Raw genomic sequence first — 16,468 nt, forward strand, 5'->3', positions numbered from 1 at the left:
TCCTATTTACCCGATCCACATTATGCCCAGGCTGACCCCCTCCAACAGTTCTGGACTACATATGGCCTGATTCAGACCTGATCGCTCATCTGCAAATTTACAGATGACAGAGTGAAAACCCGCCCTGTGTAAATCTGCGCGTGAGTTACGTAAGCTTTTCTATCCGGTATCCGGTCACACATCCATACAGAATTAACTCACCATCTAATGATTTTCCCAGTGCGTGAACAAAGTCTGACCATTCCACAACTCTGCAACAGATGGGCTGATAAGCGGCTGGCGCCGACGTCATACACCCGCCCTAAAGACACCTGCGTTTTTCTGACACTTCCAGAAAACAGAAGGTTTCCACTCAAACGCCGACTTCCTGTCCAGCAAATTGTGAGCTGATTGGGATTAGATATTTTCCCTATTTGATGTACATACACAATTGTTTGATAATTGATAGGATTGTGACTGCACACACTAGCAATACATTCTGAATAACCCCCTTGATTCTTTATTTTGCCCCATCTCATTCCCATCTCTCGCAAACTCATACCCCCTAGCCTGTGCCCTATGGAATCATGACTAATTTCCCTATTGACATACCCACAAAAGTCCCTGCCTCTAAACTCCTTGACCTCACATCTTCACTTGGGCCCTTATTCTGGTCCATCTGCACAGATCAGAATCTTCGCAAGGGCACTGATGATTGCGTATATACATGCGCAGGGTCATTTCTGCACATGTGCATATGCCGGGTATGTGCTGCCACGGCGAACAGGGTGTTCGTCCGGCGCACGCACCCAAGTGTGCGGGCGGGGTGGGGGGCCCAGCCTATTTTCATATGGAAACACCCAGCATTTCATGGGTGTTCTCATGCTAATGGGTGGATGACGTGGGTGCAGGGGGGAGGGCAGCTGACTGCACCGGATGTGAGCTGCCTGTCCACTTATATATAAGTGACTTGACAGTCACTTTTATATGCATGCGCCTTCGCCATCATTCAATGGTCTCTGACCATCAAATGATGTGGGAGGATCCCCCAAGGATGCAAATGGATGTTACTCATTAGTTCTTTTGGACTTCCAATGTAATCTCTATACAGATACTAAAAATGTACCTTTTCCCCACTCACTTGTGTCTCCAACTGCCTGTCTTATCTATTCTTGGATGCCCCAGCACTTTCTTAAACTTAACACGCCCAAGACTGTGCCGAAGACAACCTTCAAGAACTTCACTGGCTTCTCATTGGTTAATTCCTACTGATGGGCACATGGTGAAAAGGGTTTTTTGTATATTTTTATTTAGATGATAGATAGATCCTGATGACAGGGCGGCCTTGGCCAGAAACATTGATGGATTAAATTAGGTCCCACCATTGACCTTCTTTCAGTCTGAGCGCCACTTGTTCTTGATTTATATATTCGTGGTTATATAGCCACCCATGTTGGAGGCACACATACAATAGATAGATAGGATAGATAGTTTAAATGGGGATCCAATCCTGGCGCTGTAATACAAAAGCAGCTGGTATCCTTAAAAAAGGTTAACGCCCAACCTTAGAAAACAATTGAAACAGACAAAAAGAAGACAAGGTAACCAGCGCTGTCTGTTAGATAGGGTGGACACTATCTGTAGGGGGGGGGTTCAATTCCTTTCAAGTATTATGCAGAGTCTCCCAGATCGCATATAAGATTCCTCCGTGCTTGAAATCACCACTCAGAAACAAACTTACCGTATTTTCCGGCGTATAAGACGACTTTTTTCCCCATAAAAAAATGCCCCCAAGTGGGGGGTCGTCTTATACGCCGGGTGCACTTTGGGATCAGGGGTTAAAGTGAGCCCGGAACGGGGCGGAACGGTTCCGCCTCCGTCCGGTCACCTTGCCCCGTTGTGTCAGTGTCCCTGCCTGCAGCGTTGCTATAAGAGACTGCCGGGCAGAGCGATGCAAACCTGGGTGTCTTTATGATCTAACCCTACCCGCGACTATGCAGCACGGCGTGGCTATTTAAAATGACGCGCCGGGCCCGGCAGCCAATCAGGCAGCTCGTGACTCTCAAGCCAATCAGAGCTGCTTGCCTTGATTGGCTGCTACGCCGTAAGCCGGGCCCGGCGCGTCATTTTAAATAGCCGCTCCGTGCTGCATAGTCGCGGGTAGGGATAGATATTAATAAAGACACCCAGGTTTGCATCGCTCTGCCCGGCAGTCTCTTCTAGCAACGCTGCAGGCAGGGACAGACAGCAGCAATGGCGGGCGGGCTGGGCTGGGGGGCAGGGTGCCAACTCCCCCCCCCCCCCAGGCCACTACAATAACCCATCAGTAGGGTCACCGCAGCTTGTCACCTTCATGGTGTCTGCTGCACAGTGTTTGGCACAGAGCAAGAAACCCCTGGCACAGAGCAAGAAACCCCTGGCATCAAGCAAGAAAACCCTAGTAATGAGCATGTAGGTAAGCAGCACTTATGTGGCATACTATGTAAGGGGCATTACCGTGTGTGTGGCATATTGTGTAATGGGGAATATGGTGTTGCATAATGTTTAATGTGTGTCTTATTTGGTGTGTGGAAGGTGTGCGGAAGAGGGGGTAGTCTAATCTGGCGAGTATGTAACAAACTCTATACTTTGAGTGGAAATGTTGGGGGGTCGTCTTATACACCCAGTCGTCTTATACGCCGGCATATACGGTACATTAAAATTCTATTCTGGAATACACGTAATGGTTTCTTTTATCACCACCTCCTTTGAACATCAGCTTTACAATGTGACATGTACTCAACTTACTTTTGAGTTCTGTCACACTCTCCCATAAAGGTATCTGTCTCCAATAAGTTGTAGCCGCTTTAAAAGGGGTTCACATACTTTATTCCAAGGTTCCAAGCAGATGAATTAAAATGACATGAATGTTAAATGTTCTTAATGCGTGCAGAGAAGTCAGATTCAGTGTGGGGACGGTTCTCAGTGGATGCATGGTTGGCGTACTGCAGATACGGCCGTGCTACTGCTGCTGTTAAAGCGTCTGAGTCCATTGGCGAGTTGTCCCGCTTGGCTAGCTCTCCTCACACGTCTAGCAGGTCAATCAACGCGTTTCGGATAAATGCTATATCCTTTTTCAAGATCTTGAAAAAAAGATATAGCATTTATCCGAAACGCATTGATTGAAAAGCCACCATGGTTGGACAAAAAAGTTAGGTCAGCAATCAAAAATAAAACAAGAGCATTTAAATTCTATAGAAATAACTTAAATGAGGAAGCGTTCGCCGATTATATAAAGAATCAAACAAAGCTTGTAAAGGGGTAATCAAAGCAGCTAAAAAAATTATATGAAGAGCGCATAGCCACTGAAAGCAAAACCAACCCCAAAAAGTTTTTTTAAATACATAAATAGAAAGCGTATAATCAAGGAAAACATAGGCCCATTAACTGTTAAATGAGTTCTTCTCATCAGTATTTACCAAGGGAGAGCAGACTGCGGAATGAACATCTACCACAAACGGGACAAATATACCAGATCTTATTATTGAATTCACGCCCAAGAAAACAACATTAAGGCTCAGCAAAATCAAAACAAATAAATCACCGGGGCCAGATGGGATTCATCCAAGGGTACTAAAGGAATTAAGAGAAGAACTAGCTACCCCCCTACATTATATCTTTAGCAATTCACTATCGTCAGGTAAAGTACCAAAAAAAATTGAAGAGTAGCGGAGGTAGTGCCAATATTAAAAAAAAAAAAAAAAAAAAGAAGAAGAAGGATCCCGCTAACTACAGACCCATTAGTTTAACATCAATTGTGGGTAAACTATTTGAAGGATTTTTAAGGGATGTATACAGGAATATTTAGACCATCATCATCTACTCAGTACTAACCAGCATGGGTTTGTGAAAAATCGTTCATGCCAAACTAATCTAGTAGGGTTCTATGAGGAAGTTAGCAAAAGCCTTGATAATGGAAACGCTGTAGACGTGATTTTCCTAGATTTTGCTAAAGCCTTTGATACTGTCCCACACGAGGTTGATAAATAAAATGGAGGACCTAGGATTGGGTGAAAATATCTGCAGATGGGTAGGGAATTGGCTGTATAATAGAGAACAAAGAGTGGTTGTAAACAGTGCCGTATCAGATACGATACCAGTACTAAGTGGAGTGCCTCAGGGTTCGATTTTAGGGCCCATTTTTATTAACGATATAGGGATGGGGTTACTCAGCAATGTATCCGTCTTTACGGATTATACAAAACTAAGCAAAGTTATCAAATCATCAGGAGATGCCACCACGCTTCAAAAGGATCTTGCAAATCTAGAGGAGTGTGCTAATAAGTGGAAGATGAGGTTCAATGTAGATAAATGTAAGGTTATGCACCTAGGGAGACACAGCCAGTGTGCTACCTATCTAAGCGGAGAGTAATTGGGAAATTCATTACTCGAAAAAGACCTAGGAGTCCAAATAGACAGCAAACTGGGGTGTAGTGCCCAATGTAATGTAGCAGCAAAAAAGGCCAACAAAATTTTAGCATGCATAAAAAGGGGCATGGAAACCAGGGACTCAAAAGTAATTATGCCTCTGTATGTACGGAGTACAATTCTGGGCCCCACACTTTAAAAAGGACATCATAGAATTAGAAAAAATACGAAGACGAGCAACAAAGCTTATTAGGGGAATGGAGAACTTAAGCTACGAAGAGAGATTAAACAATTTGGGACTATTTACATTAGAGAAGAGACGTTTAAGGTGGGATATGCTCAACATGTACAAATATATCAGGGGCCAATATAAGGAACTGTCAAACACCCTTTTTTCTGCTAGACAGGAATCTAGGACGAGAGGGCACAAGTTTAGATTAGAAGAAAAAAAAGATTTTGTTCAGCTAGTAGAAAAAATTTCTTTACGGTCAGAACAGTCAAACTCTGGAACTCTCTTCCTGGAGAGGTGGTGTCGGCAGACACAATAAATACATTCAAAATAAGGTTGGACAAACACTTCCTGGTTAATAACATCCATGGGTACAAATAAGAAACCTAATCTGTCTTAAAATATCAGAACATACTATAAAGCAACGGATAAGCTATTATAAAAATGTAGGTTGAACTAGATGGACGCAAGTCTTTATTCAACCTTAACTACTATGTAACCCCCGCCCCCTACAGATAGTGTCCACCCTATCTAACAGTCAGCGCTGGTTACCTTGTCCTTTTTTTGTCTGTGATAGATAGATAGATAGATAGATAGATAGATAGATAGATAGATAGATAGATAGATAGATAGATAGATAGATAGATAGATACCTATAATGTAGAAACACAGTCCATATGTAATGATCCTTTTTCAATTATGCAACGGGGATTTCATCCAATATTAGTTTTTATTTCGTCCTTCAATGGAAAGTCACAAGTACAGGCAGATGAATAAAGAAACTTCCCTGGGAGTTCTCATGGTAATGGGACGGAGACGCGGGTGCTGGCAACTGACATCACCAGATGTCAGCTGCCCGCCCATATCCGTGCACGCATATGCAAGTGACTTAAAAGTCCTTTTTATATGCGTGCACGCACTACATCTTTCGATGGTCGCCTAACATCGGAAGAGGTGTGCTGTTACCCGAGGCATACGAATGGATGTTTATGCAAAATATCCATTCGCAGCCTGTGCGGGTGAACCCACACTTCGAGGAGGTGGCGGGTGGGCGTTCATTCGCCAGGAGGGGTTTGGTGGATTCGCAGCCTTGCGAATCAACCAGAATAACCCCCCAAATCACCTTTAGGTAGGCCAACAAAAACAACCACACCTGCCAGGAAAATTGATTGGGATGCAAGATGCAAAGAAAAATTCACAAACAACTGCACAATAAGGGGGCATTATAAGGCACAATAGGCTGCATGGTCGAGTCGCCAGAAGCAAGCAATTACTGTACTACGCAAATACCACAAAGCATCCCGCTTACAATACTCCAAACAGCACAGATTAGATTGGATTGAGGAGACCAAAATGTAACTTTTTGGCCACACCCATAAACATTACATTTGGAGAGGAGTCAACAAGGCCTATGAAGAAAGGTACAACATTCCTACTGTGAAACACGGAGGTGGATCGCTGAAGTTTTGGAGATGTGGGGGCTACCAAGGCACTGAAAACTTGGTCAAAATTGATGGCAAGATGATCGCAGAATGTTATCAGAAAATACTAAAGGAACATTTGCACTCATCAGCCCGGAAGCTGCCCATGGGACGTACTTAGACATTCCAACATGACAATGATCCAAAACACAAGGCCAAGTCGACCTGTCATTGGCTACAGTAGAATAAAGTGAAGGTTCCGGAGTGGCAATATCAGTCTCCTGATCTCAATATCATTTAGGGGTATTCAATGCTGCAGCGAGCAGCCGGCGAGGGGGTTAAACAGCGAGGATTGCTGAAAACCAGCGATCCTCGCTGTTTAAGCCCCGCGCCGGCCGCTCGCTCTATTCAACCTGCTGGGGAAATCCTCGCCGTCACAGGACGACGAGAATTCCCCAAAACAGCGAGACCCGCGGCTGCTGCAGAAAACTCGCAGTTTTTAGCCGCGGGTCTCATTGCTTCTGGAGCCGCATCCGCCAATTCCCCCTCGCTCAAAATACAGAGCGAGGGGGAATTGGCGGATGCAGAGGCTGTGTTGAATGCTGTCAGGGTGAGTGGTGACAGCGAGCAGGAAGCTCTGCTTGCTGTCACCATTTGCAAACAGCTTGAATACCTGCCATTGAGTCACTCTGGAGAGATCTCAAACATGCAGTTCATGCAAGGCAGCCCAAGAATTTACAGGAACTGGAGGCTTTTTGCTAACAAGAATGGGCAGCTTTACCATCTGAGAAAATAAAGAGCCTCATCCACAACGAATACAAAAGACTTCAAGCTGTCATTGATGTTAAAGGGGGCAATACACAGTATTAAGGACTGGGGTATGTAAGCGTTTGATCAGGGTCATTTTGGTAGTTTCTGGTGTCATTATGATTTAAAAAGAGTAGACACAGTTGTTTGACAATGATGCTGCTTTCACACCGCAAAACCTGCTCAGACCAGGTATTTAAAACGGTTTTTGAAACGGGTCAGAACAAGTTTAACCGCTTTCACACCACATGTAAATACCTGGTCTAAAGCAGGTTTGCGGTGTGAAAGCTATAGTGAAAAGCGGTAAAGCCCCCCCCCCCCCCTTCTTTTCCAAATATCTGTATGCTTGAAAGTGAACACTACTAGGTCACTATATTCCTGGTAGAAAGGATAATTGTATATGTTTGTACCCAGTCCAGCCAGCAGGCCGTAAATGGCCCTGTAGACAGGCTGTGTGGCCTGCCCACCCGCCCGGACACTGGGAGTGCTATTCAGCGGCAGCCGGAGACAGATGTCCCGGAGCGTGGGACAGCTGCCGCAGGTAAATTTGTAAGTGGATTTTTTATATAAGGCCCCCGAAGCATTTCCCCCATTACAAACGGCCCTTGGCCCCAAAAAGGTTCCCCACCCCTGACATAAAGGAACCCTTACATAGGGGAGTGAGTTCCCTATTCTCAAATCTGCTCATAGAAATCTGTATAAACCATTATTTCAATGGATCATTGGATAGACAGCAACTAGGTCGGCACCACTAGGTCAAGATGCATGAAGGTTGGCCTGATTAAGACAGGGTCATTCGGTCGACACAAGCATGAGGTCAACAGTCAAAAAGGTCAACATGTTTTTTTAACAAAAAAAAAAGGGGGTACCGCTGCTCTCACCATGCTTCAAGCACAGTGCCTCGCTAGGCTTGGCACACTATTTTATTCTCCCACCATGCCCTAGTGCAGGGCTGGGCAACACCGGCCCTCCAGATGTTAATGAACTACACATCCCAGGATGCTTTGCATTAGTTTTGCTATGTGGCCATGCTGAAACTGATGCAAGGCATGCTGGGATGTGTAGTTTATCAACATCTGGAGGGCCGGTGTTGCCCAGCCCTGCCCTAGTGGATGGCAGGGCATGAAATACCACCTGTCGGCAAAAAAATTTTTTAAAAACCCCATGTCAACCTTTTCACTGTTGACCTAATGCTTGTCGACCTAGTGGCCGTATCCCATTTCAACAAATCCAAGAAGTGTACATGTAACATCAGCATCTCCTGCAGCATGAGGGGCTCAGACATCAGTCTTCTACAAGGCACTTGAGAGATGTAATTGCATTTAATTTCTACAGCATAAATGACCTAATACACAGACATTACAAAGGCTTTGTACTATTTGCTAACTCTGGAAATTACAGACATTATTTGCAGCATAATGGAAAATAAGAGAAAATACTGAACACTTCATTTACCCCACGTATTTCCTGCCAGTGGAGAAACCCTTGGTTTCCGTCATTATAGTCCTGTATCAAGGTCTTAAAGCTACAGGACAAAAAAAAAAAAATTTGTATGCATATAGGAATCAACTTTCAATAATGAAAGTGAAGTTTGTCTTGCACATGCCATACTTTAACACTCATAAGAACAATGGCTAATTCATTATCATTACAGAATGTATAAAGGATCTGATGGCCGTTTAAGATCATATGCTGGCAGAAACTGGATAACAGAACTTAAAGTTTAGCTGTGGCCCATACCATGTTACATGTATACAGAATTTACAGCATAAGTATTCAACTATATTCTCCATCATTTGTAATAGGTCCCTGATGGCGAGCCCACTGAGTAATGAGAGGAATATACCATGTCCATGTAGTAATGCAAGCCTGCAAACTTCCTTTGTAATACATCATTATTGAACCAATTGGCCAACAGTACCAATTCCTATAGGTATACAAGGGTTCGCTACATGAGCATGTATCCCATAGACTGCTCACTGCCATACACATATACGATATTTACCACTTGTTCCGCTACTTCAACAAGTTTAATAAAGGTTTCCGGTGAATATGGCAAACAATGAGCTGAATGGGGCAGCCTGTCGCTGCTGGCATGTGGGGAGAGGGCTGATGACAGCCCGCCCTGTGGCTTCTGTCATCCCCGTTATGTCACAGACAGAGGCAGTAACACCTGCACAGGTGAACAAAGGTTCTGGGTCTCCCAGCACATACCCTGGGCCAGCCCCGCCAGGTCTACCGCAGCCCCGCAGGCGGCACATGAGCGATGCCCGGGCACAGAGCGGCTGCTACAAGTGTGAATTATTGAATAGCAGAGCCCGGCGGCCACTGTGACAGGTAGCAGGGAGGCGGCATGTCCGGGCTGGCGGCGGCACAGGGGAGAGGAAGGAGGAGAAGGCCTTACCTACCCTGCACCGAAATCCGAGCAAACTTTCATCCAAGCTGCAAGCTCCTGCGCTCCCGGAATGGTGCACAGCCCGCCGCCGCTTTCTATGCGACCCACAGGCGGAGAGGTAGCATGGGGACCCCGGCGGATGACTGAGATGCGATGATCCGGCCCCTCCTCGTACACAGATGAGCCGCTTTATCTCTCCCTGTCTCCGGCTCCGTCCCCTCCTCTGCTGGTGCTGGCCCCGCCGCCTACTGCCAGAGCCGGGTACCGAGCCCTCTGCTGCCGCCGCTGCCTGTGCCCTGGGGGTGACGTCACTGGGCCACGCAAACCAGCAGCAGCGCCAGACACGCGCCCCGCCCCCGCCGCCTGCACCGGCTGCTATTTATAATGCATCGCCCGTCCCGTGCCTGCTGCTGCTGCTGTAATGTGAGCGCTTCCTGCTAACGGTAACGGCCGGTTACCGTGTGCCCCTGCCCCCCATCCACTGCTCCGCCAAGGCGCCTGCTGCCTCTATGCGCTCACTGTATGCAGTCACATATGTGACAGCACGGGCTACCACTGCCTCACCGCTTGTGCATTTTGCATCTATTATTTACTGCACCAATTCAGACATTATTATTATTATTCACATTTGTTTTTAAGCTGCAGAAGACTTTTTTTTATTTTTTAACACGCCAGGCGTTATTAGGTGCACAGGGGTCTAGCAGCTAGGGTGTCCTTTTTGGGTTCATGGGCCAAAGGTGACCTACCCCATAAATGCCACCTATTACCTAATATATTACAACTACATATCTGCGCTATATAAGAAACTTAATAAATAAATAAATATGTGTCCTTTACTGTCATTGCCATGATCAGAATCAGTGTTATTGGCCAGGTATACTCGTGTATACCAGGAATTTGATTCGGATTGCTGTGCAACAGCCAGTAGGTAGTTAAACAGTACAGATATGCATAACACATACAGGTATACGCTAATCCTGGGGATTGTAGAGGCAGGAAACATATATTTGCTGGGCAGGACAATGCCTAGGCAGCCATCAGCTGCGCCACTGGTCATTGCTACAGCCAGGCGATAACAATACAAGCAGAGACAGTACAGGGAGCATATACCCGCCGAGCAGCCCAGCGCCTAGGCAGCCATCAGCGGCGCCACTGGTCTTCGCAGCAGCCAGGTAGGCAACAATACAAGCAGAGGTGAGACAGAGGAGACCGAGAGTTACATATGACTGAATGCACAGTTCCTAAGGCAGCCATTTGTGGCGCCATCTTTATAATGCTGCTCACAGCAGCAGAAGGGCTCAACAGCATACAGCAGGATGGATCCTTAGGCTGTAGGGGGGCAGTGTGTCAGGGCCCTAGAGCTGCAGCTGGTGGGGGTGCTCCCTCGTCCTGCACTGGGGGGGCGCAGCCGCCTTCACGGCAGGGGGCCGCAGCCACATACACATGAGCACACGCATCACGGCACCACTATTCATGTTCATGTAACACAATTCATGTTTTCCAGTGTGACAATTGATTACCCGACAGGTAGTGCTCCTGCTGGGCACCTGGAACATTCAGGAGTCATCTGCGTCACGACAATGATGGTAAATGACACATAAGTATATAGCATCTTATTGTTGAAGTGCTGGCACATACACTTTAACATGACACATTCCAGGAAGAAAAATGCTCTGTGTTCTTTTGTGTAAGGTGTGGCATTCCTCATCTGTTTTTTGGCTGCTGGCATATTAATACGAAAGTTAAACTGTAAAGGTGGCCATACACATGCAGATTTATCTTCAGATCTGGCTGGTTCGAACAAAACATGGTTATGGATGAGAGCAAATGACAGTTGACCATTTGCTTGGAAATGCTGGAAAACTGACAAACTGTCACTCATCCATAACCATGTTTTTGTTCCAACCAGCCAGATCTGAAGATAAATCTTACTAGTGAATGAGCACCTTTAGACTGGGGATTATTTTCTCTCTCTCCTTGTAGTTGAGTGTTGAAAACAAAATATGTGGTTGTAACCAGCACCGGACTGGGAACAGAAATTGGCCCTGGCATTTTGAGCACACAGTCCCACCCGTAGCAGGCGGAACCCTTGCGCGGCAAAGCCGCGCTGCGAAAAGGGGGCGTGGTCTCATGGAAAGTAGGTGTGGCATCAGAAAAAGGAGACATTACACATTATGAAACACACCGTAATGCCCATTATACATTATGGAACACACCGTAATGCCCATTACACATTATGGAACACACCGTAATGCCCATTACAGAATATGACACAATCTGGACCCCACAGGCTGCTCCCCCTGTATTATATTAATAACTGGACCGCACAGGCTGATCCCCTGTATAATAGCAGGACACAAGAGGCTGCTCTCCCTGTATTATATTAATAACTGGACCCCACAGGCTGATCCCCTGTATAATAACAGGACACAACAGGTTGCTGCCCCTGTATAATAATAACAACAGCACCCCACAGGCTGCTCCCCCCAACTAATAAGGGGGGAGTAGAGACAGAGAAGGGGGTGCCGTAGACAGAGAGGGGGGGGGGTCAAAGAGAGGGGGGTGAGAGAGACAGAGAGGGGGGATGGGGGGTGGAAGAGACAGAGAGGGGGGTGGGAGAGACAGAAAGAGGGGGTGGAAGGGTGGGAGAGACAGAGAGGGGGAATGGGGCGGAGACATAGAGAGGGGGTGTGGTGGGGGGGAGACATAGAGGGGGGTGGGAGAGAAGAGACTATAGAAAGACAGATGGACAGAGAGTGAGACAGAAAGGACAGAAACCGAGAGAGAGGAGTAAATAAAATACACAATAACAATGCTACCTTCTACTGTATGATCCCAGCTCCTGATTGTGATGTCTGGATTCAGGTATCTCCCCCATGCTGCTGCCAGCTCCTGCCTCCGCGCTGCTGCATGCACACCTCTCCCCCTTCTGTGTCACCCCTGTCTGTCTAACCCTCCCCTTTAGAATGTAAGCTCTCACGGGCAGGGCCCTCTCTCCTCATGTGCCTTTCTTAGAATATATAAACCACTGCCACCCTGATAATTGCTTCAGTGTCCTGTCCCCTGATGCAACTATCTGTATTAACCATGTACTTGTCCTAAACTGTCTTGTAATGTAATTTTGTTTTGTGTTTGCTCATAACTATACTCTGTAAAGCGCTGCGGAATTTGTATGCGCTATATAAGAAACTGTTAATAAATAAATAAATAATGCACACCATCTTCCTCTGTCACTTAAGCTGAGCACAAAGCAAGAGACACCTAGAGGCACCCGGCGGTACTGCAGAGAGCAGTGACACTGGCTGAGAGGAGAGCAGCAGCAGCAGCTGTCTCTGTACTCTAGCTGGCCAGCACATCCATCCTCTCCTCAGAAAAGACTCAAATTCTGCCCACCTGTCCATCGGTCCTTCTGGCATTTGCCAGAAGTGCCAGATGGCCAGTCCGGCCCTGGTTGTAACTGTCAAGATAGCGGCAGTCATTGCTATCTAGATTGGCACCTTGGTTACAAAATGAATAAGTGATCTATAATCTACCCTACCCCACAAGCTTGTTGCTTAGGGGTCATCCTCGACTCTGAACTGTCCTTTCTTCCCCACATTCAATCTGTCTCCAAATCATGTTACATGCATCTAAGAAACATCCAAAATACGACCCTATCTCACACAAGACCAAATCTCTTATCCATGCACTCATTATATCCCGCATAAATTATTGCAATAGTCTCCTAACTGGTCTTCCCAAGAACAGACTCTCACCACTGCAATCAATCTTAAATGCTGCTGCTAGGCTGATCTTCCTTGCAAGACGCTCATCGTCTGCTGATCCGCTCTGCCTGTCCCTCCATTGGCTGCCTGTATATTACCGTATTCAATATAAAACACTTCTACTTGCATATAAAGCTATTAACCATACTGCACCAGCATATATCTCTGCACTTATCACAAAATATCTCCCATCTCGACCACTACGCTCTACACAAGATCTGCGTCTCTCTTCTGCACGGATCACTAGCTCCCATTCACTATTACAGGACTTTTATCGGGCTGCTCCCATCCTTTGGAATGCCCTTCCACGCACATTAAGACTCTCCACCAGTCTCCAAACTTTCAAGCGTTCCCTGAAAACTCACCTCTTCAGGCAAGCCTATCATATTTAAGTTCTACATGCATAACCCTCCGAGGCACTTATGTATTATATAGCTTCCCTTCTGGACTTGTAACTGCTATGCTATTACTGGTGCCTGTCCTTGTGTTTCCCCCCTATATCCCTATAGATTGTAAGCTTGCAGCAGGGCCCTCCTACCTCCAAGTCTGTCTGTTGTTACCCAGTTTGTCTTATCACTATCGGTACTTGTGTACTTTCACGGCTCCCATCGCATGCCATCGCATTCCAAATGTAGTGGCATGCGAAGGGGTGCGATTTTTGCTTCTTTTTTTTGCATTTTTTTGATCGCATGCGATTTTTAACAGAAATGCATCCAAATGCATTGAAATTAGTATCAAACATGTTCAATGGCCCCCAAATGTCATTTTTGAGGCTGTACCACCCCCACTATCAATGCGAACCCGAAGCGTGGCGAGTGCAGCTAGCCCGCGAGGGGCGGCGGTACGCGTCTTACGGCCTTTTCATACCCCCACTATCCACGTCGGCGTGGAGTTGAGAATAGAAAGTGTGGCGAGCGCAGCGAGGGGACGCGGATACCTGTGAAGGTATCCGTGTCCCCTCGCGGGGCACGCTGCGCTCGCCACGCTTCGGGCTCGGTGGCTCGCTGCGCTCGCCACACTTTCTATTCTTAACTCCATGCCGACGTGGATAGTGGGGGTATGAAAAGGTCATAGGACGCGTACCGCCGCCACTCGCCACGCTTCGGGTTCGCGTTGATAGTGGGGGTGGTACAGCCTCAAAAATGACATTTGGGGGCCATTGAACATGTTTGATACTAATTTCAATGCATTTGGATGCATTTCTGTTAAAAATCGCATGCGATTTTTTTCCTATACGATGGGCATCGTGGGAGCCGTGATTGTACACAAGTACCTCACTGTCTACTATTGTAAAGCGCAACGGAATCTGCTGCGCTATATAAGAAACTGTAAATAAATAAATAAATTATTTAAAAAAAAATAAGAAAAAAAGATGTGCTGCCACGCCTCTAATGCTGCTTTCAGACCGCATCTCTGGCTTTGACCCTGTATTTGGAAACGTTTCCAAAAACGGGTCTGCCAGATAAAACCCCTTTCACACCGCAGCACTTAAACGGTATATTACCGTTTAAGTGCCGATTTTTTGACACTGGCAGACCCGTTTTTGGAAACTTTCCAAATACAGGGTCAAAGCCAGTGCAGCCTTCAGCCCTCCCCTCCGTGCAGCTCCCCCCTCCTCCCCCCCCCTCGCGCGTGTCGACCGAGAGCGTGTCGACGCCCCCCGCTCATGTCGACACCCCCCGCGCATGTCGACGCCCCCCGCGCGTGTCGACGCCTCCCCCCGCGCGTGTCGCCCCCCCCCCCCCCCCCCCCCGTGTCGACTTACCCCGTGCCGGTACCTCCGTTGTGGATCCCGGCACTGCAGCTCAGTATGCTCGGAAAGCACTTATGAAAAAAGTGACTTCCAGAAAATGGCTGCCCCATAGGAAACCCTGTTTAAAAAAACTGTCTTTCGTATGGGGGCAGCCATTTTCTGAAAGACACTTTTTTCATAAGTGCTTTCCGAGCATACTGAGCTGCAGTGCCGGGAACCACAACGGAGATACCGGCACGGGGTAAGTCGACACGGGGGGGGACCCCGACACGCGGGGGGCGTCGACACGCGCGCGGGGGGTGTCGACGCGCGCGCGCGGGGGGCTCCAGTGCTGTGAATACTTAATGAGCGCTCATTAAGTATTCACTGTGCTGAATTTAGGACCCAGCTCATTGGCTGGGTCCTAAATACCATTTCAGAACCGATTTTGAGCCTAAAATACCGGTTCTGAAACGGGTAGGACCCTGCATTTTAACCGGTTAGAAAAAACGTTTTTTTCTAACCGGTTAAGTGGTCCTGCACCTTTCAGACCGCACACATTACCGTTTTAAAACGGTAAAAAAACGGCAATATACCGTTTTTAAAGTGCGGTCTGAAAGGGGCATAAAGGGTAACCAGTGCTACTGCTTACAATCTAGACTGGTATTATCAACAGCTGCTTTATTACAGCTTCATCAATAGCCCAGGAGATGGATGTTCTGCTACTTTTCATAAGAATCAATCTAAAACTAATGGTATAACACAGCTTTTTATTTGTTTCAGGGATTGCACACTTTGTTAATACTGGGGATATGTTTCTGTCACTGGCATAAGCAGGGCCAACTTAAGAGCATTAAGCAGTGTACCTCACAAAAATTTAAATTATCAAAACAATTAAGCCTATATTATTTATTGGTACCTGCAAAAAAATCAGTTGATCTCCATCATGTGGGTGTCGGATGGCCTCCCAACATTTGGTATTCCGACAGTCTTTACACCGACGTCGGAATCCTGACAGTTAAAACCCCCGCCAGTCTGGATCCAAACTGACAGGGGCTATTCTTCCTTGTGGGGTCCACGACCCCCATAGAGGGAGAATAGAATAGGTGGCAAGTTCAGCGAGCCACCGAGCCCACAAGGGCTTAGTTGTACTCGCCCCACTGCCTGAGCCCTGGCAGTCAGGATTCCGACTTTGGACTAATGACTGTCGGGATCCTGACTGTCAGCGTGCTATACAACACCCCATCATGCGGCTTTAAAAGCTGAGCTTTTGTGTATGTAATGAACCTTTTCTTTCACTCATCTCATGAGAGTGTCATGGAAATATCATGGGCACCTGTGTCACATGGAACACTTGATGGCAAAACAGTTACACGCCTGAAGCAGTGGCATATTTATGATGGGTGCAATGTTGCCCATATGGCACCCATTTTTAATACTTACCCCCTCCAGTGTCCCACGATGAAGGCAGCAGCTCTGCCAGAATCACAGGAAAAATGGCCAAAGCGCCCATTTATTCAGAGTTTTGCGTTTGCACAGTATAGTATGAGCCCTCTAGGACTCAGACTCTACTTAGCTGTGCACTAGAACGGCACTGGCCAAGAGAGAGGAGGGGGCCCGAACAGAGGAGGCTGCACATAAGCGTCCTCCTCTCTTAAAGCTCCACTGGCCTGAAGCATGCTCTACTTTCACAACGTATGACTCCAAATCTAGCTGCTGCTCTGTGCATGACCC

The 16,468-nt window shown here is 46.9% G+C and overlaps 1 protein-coding gene across 2 annotated transcripts in view; it reads right to left on the reverse strand.

The window, feature by feature from the left end:
- The window catches only part of GRAMD4 (GRAM domain containing 4), a 144,738-nt gene extending 135,138 nt beyond the window's left edge, over window positions 1-9,600 (reverse strand). Inside the window, exon 1 of one of the 2 annotated variants that reach the window (XM_083182919.1) lies at window positions 9,248-9,600. Coding sequence is in view for 1 of the 2 variants with exons in the window: in XM_083182918.1 (XP_083039044.1) it covers window positions 9,252-9,280 (29 nt within the window). In the remaining variant the exon portion in view is untranslated. The remainder of the gene's footprint in view (window positions 1-9,247) is intronic. The other variant, XM_083182918.1, reaches the window with a different exon arrangement.
- Between the last annotated feature and the right edge of the window lie 6,868 nt (window positions 9,601-16,468).

The sequence above is a fragment of the Crinia signifera genome, chromosome 4 (genome assembly GCF_055691185.1).
Source record: "Crinia signifera chromosome 4, ASM5569118v1, whole genome shotgun sequence".
Lineage (NCBI taxonomy): Eukaryota > Metazoa > Chordata > Amphibia > Anura > Myobatrachidae > Crinia > Crinia signifera.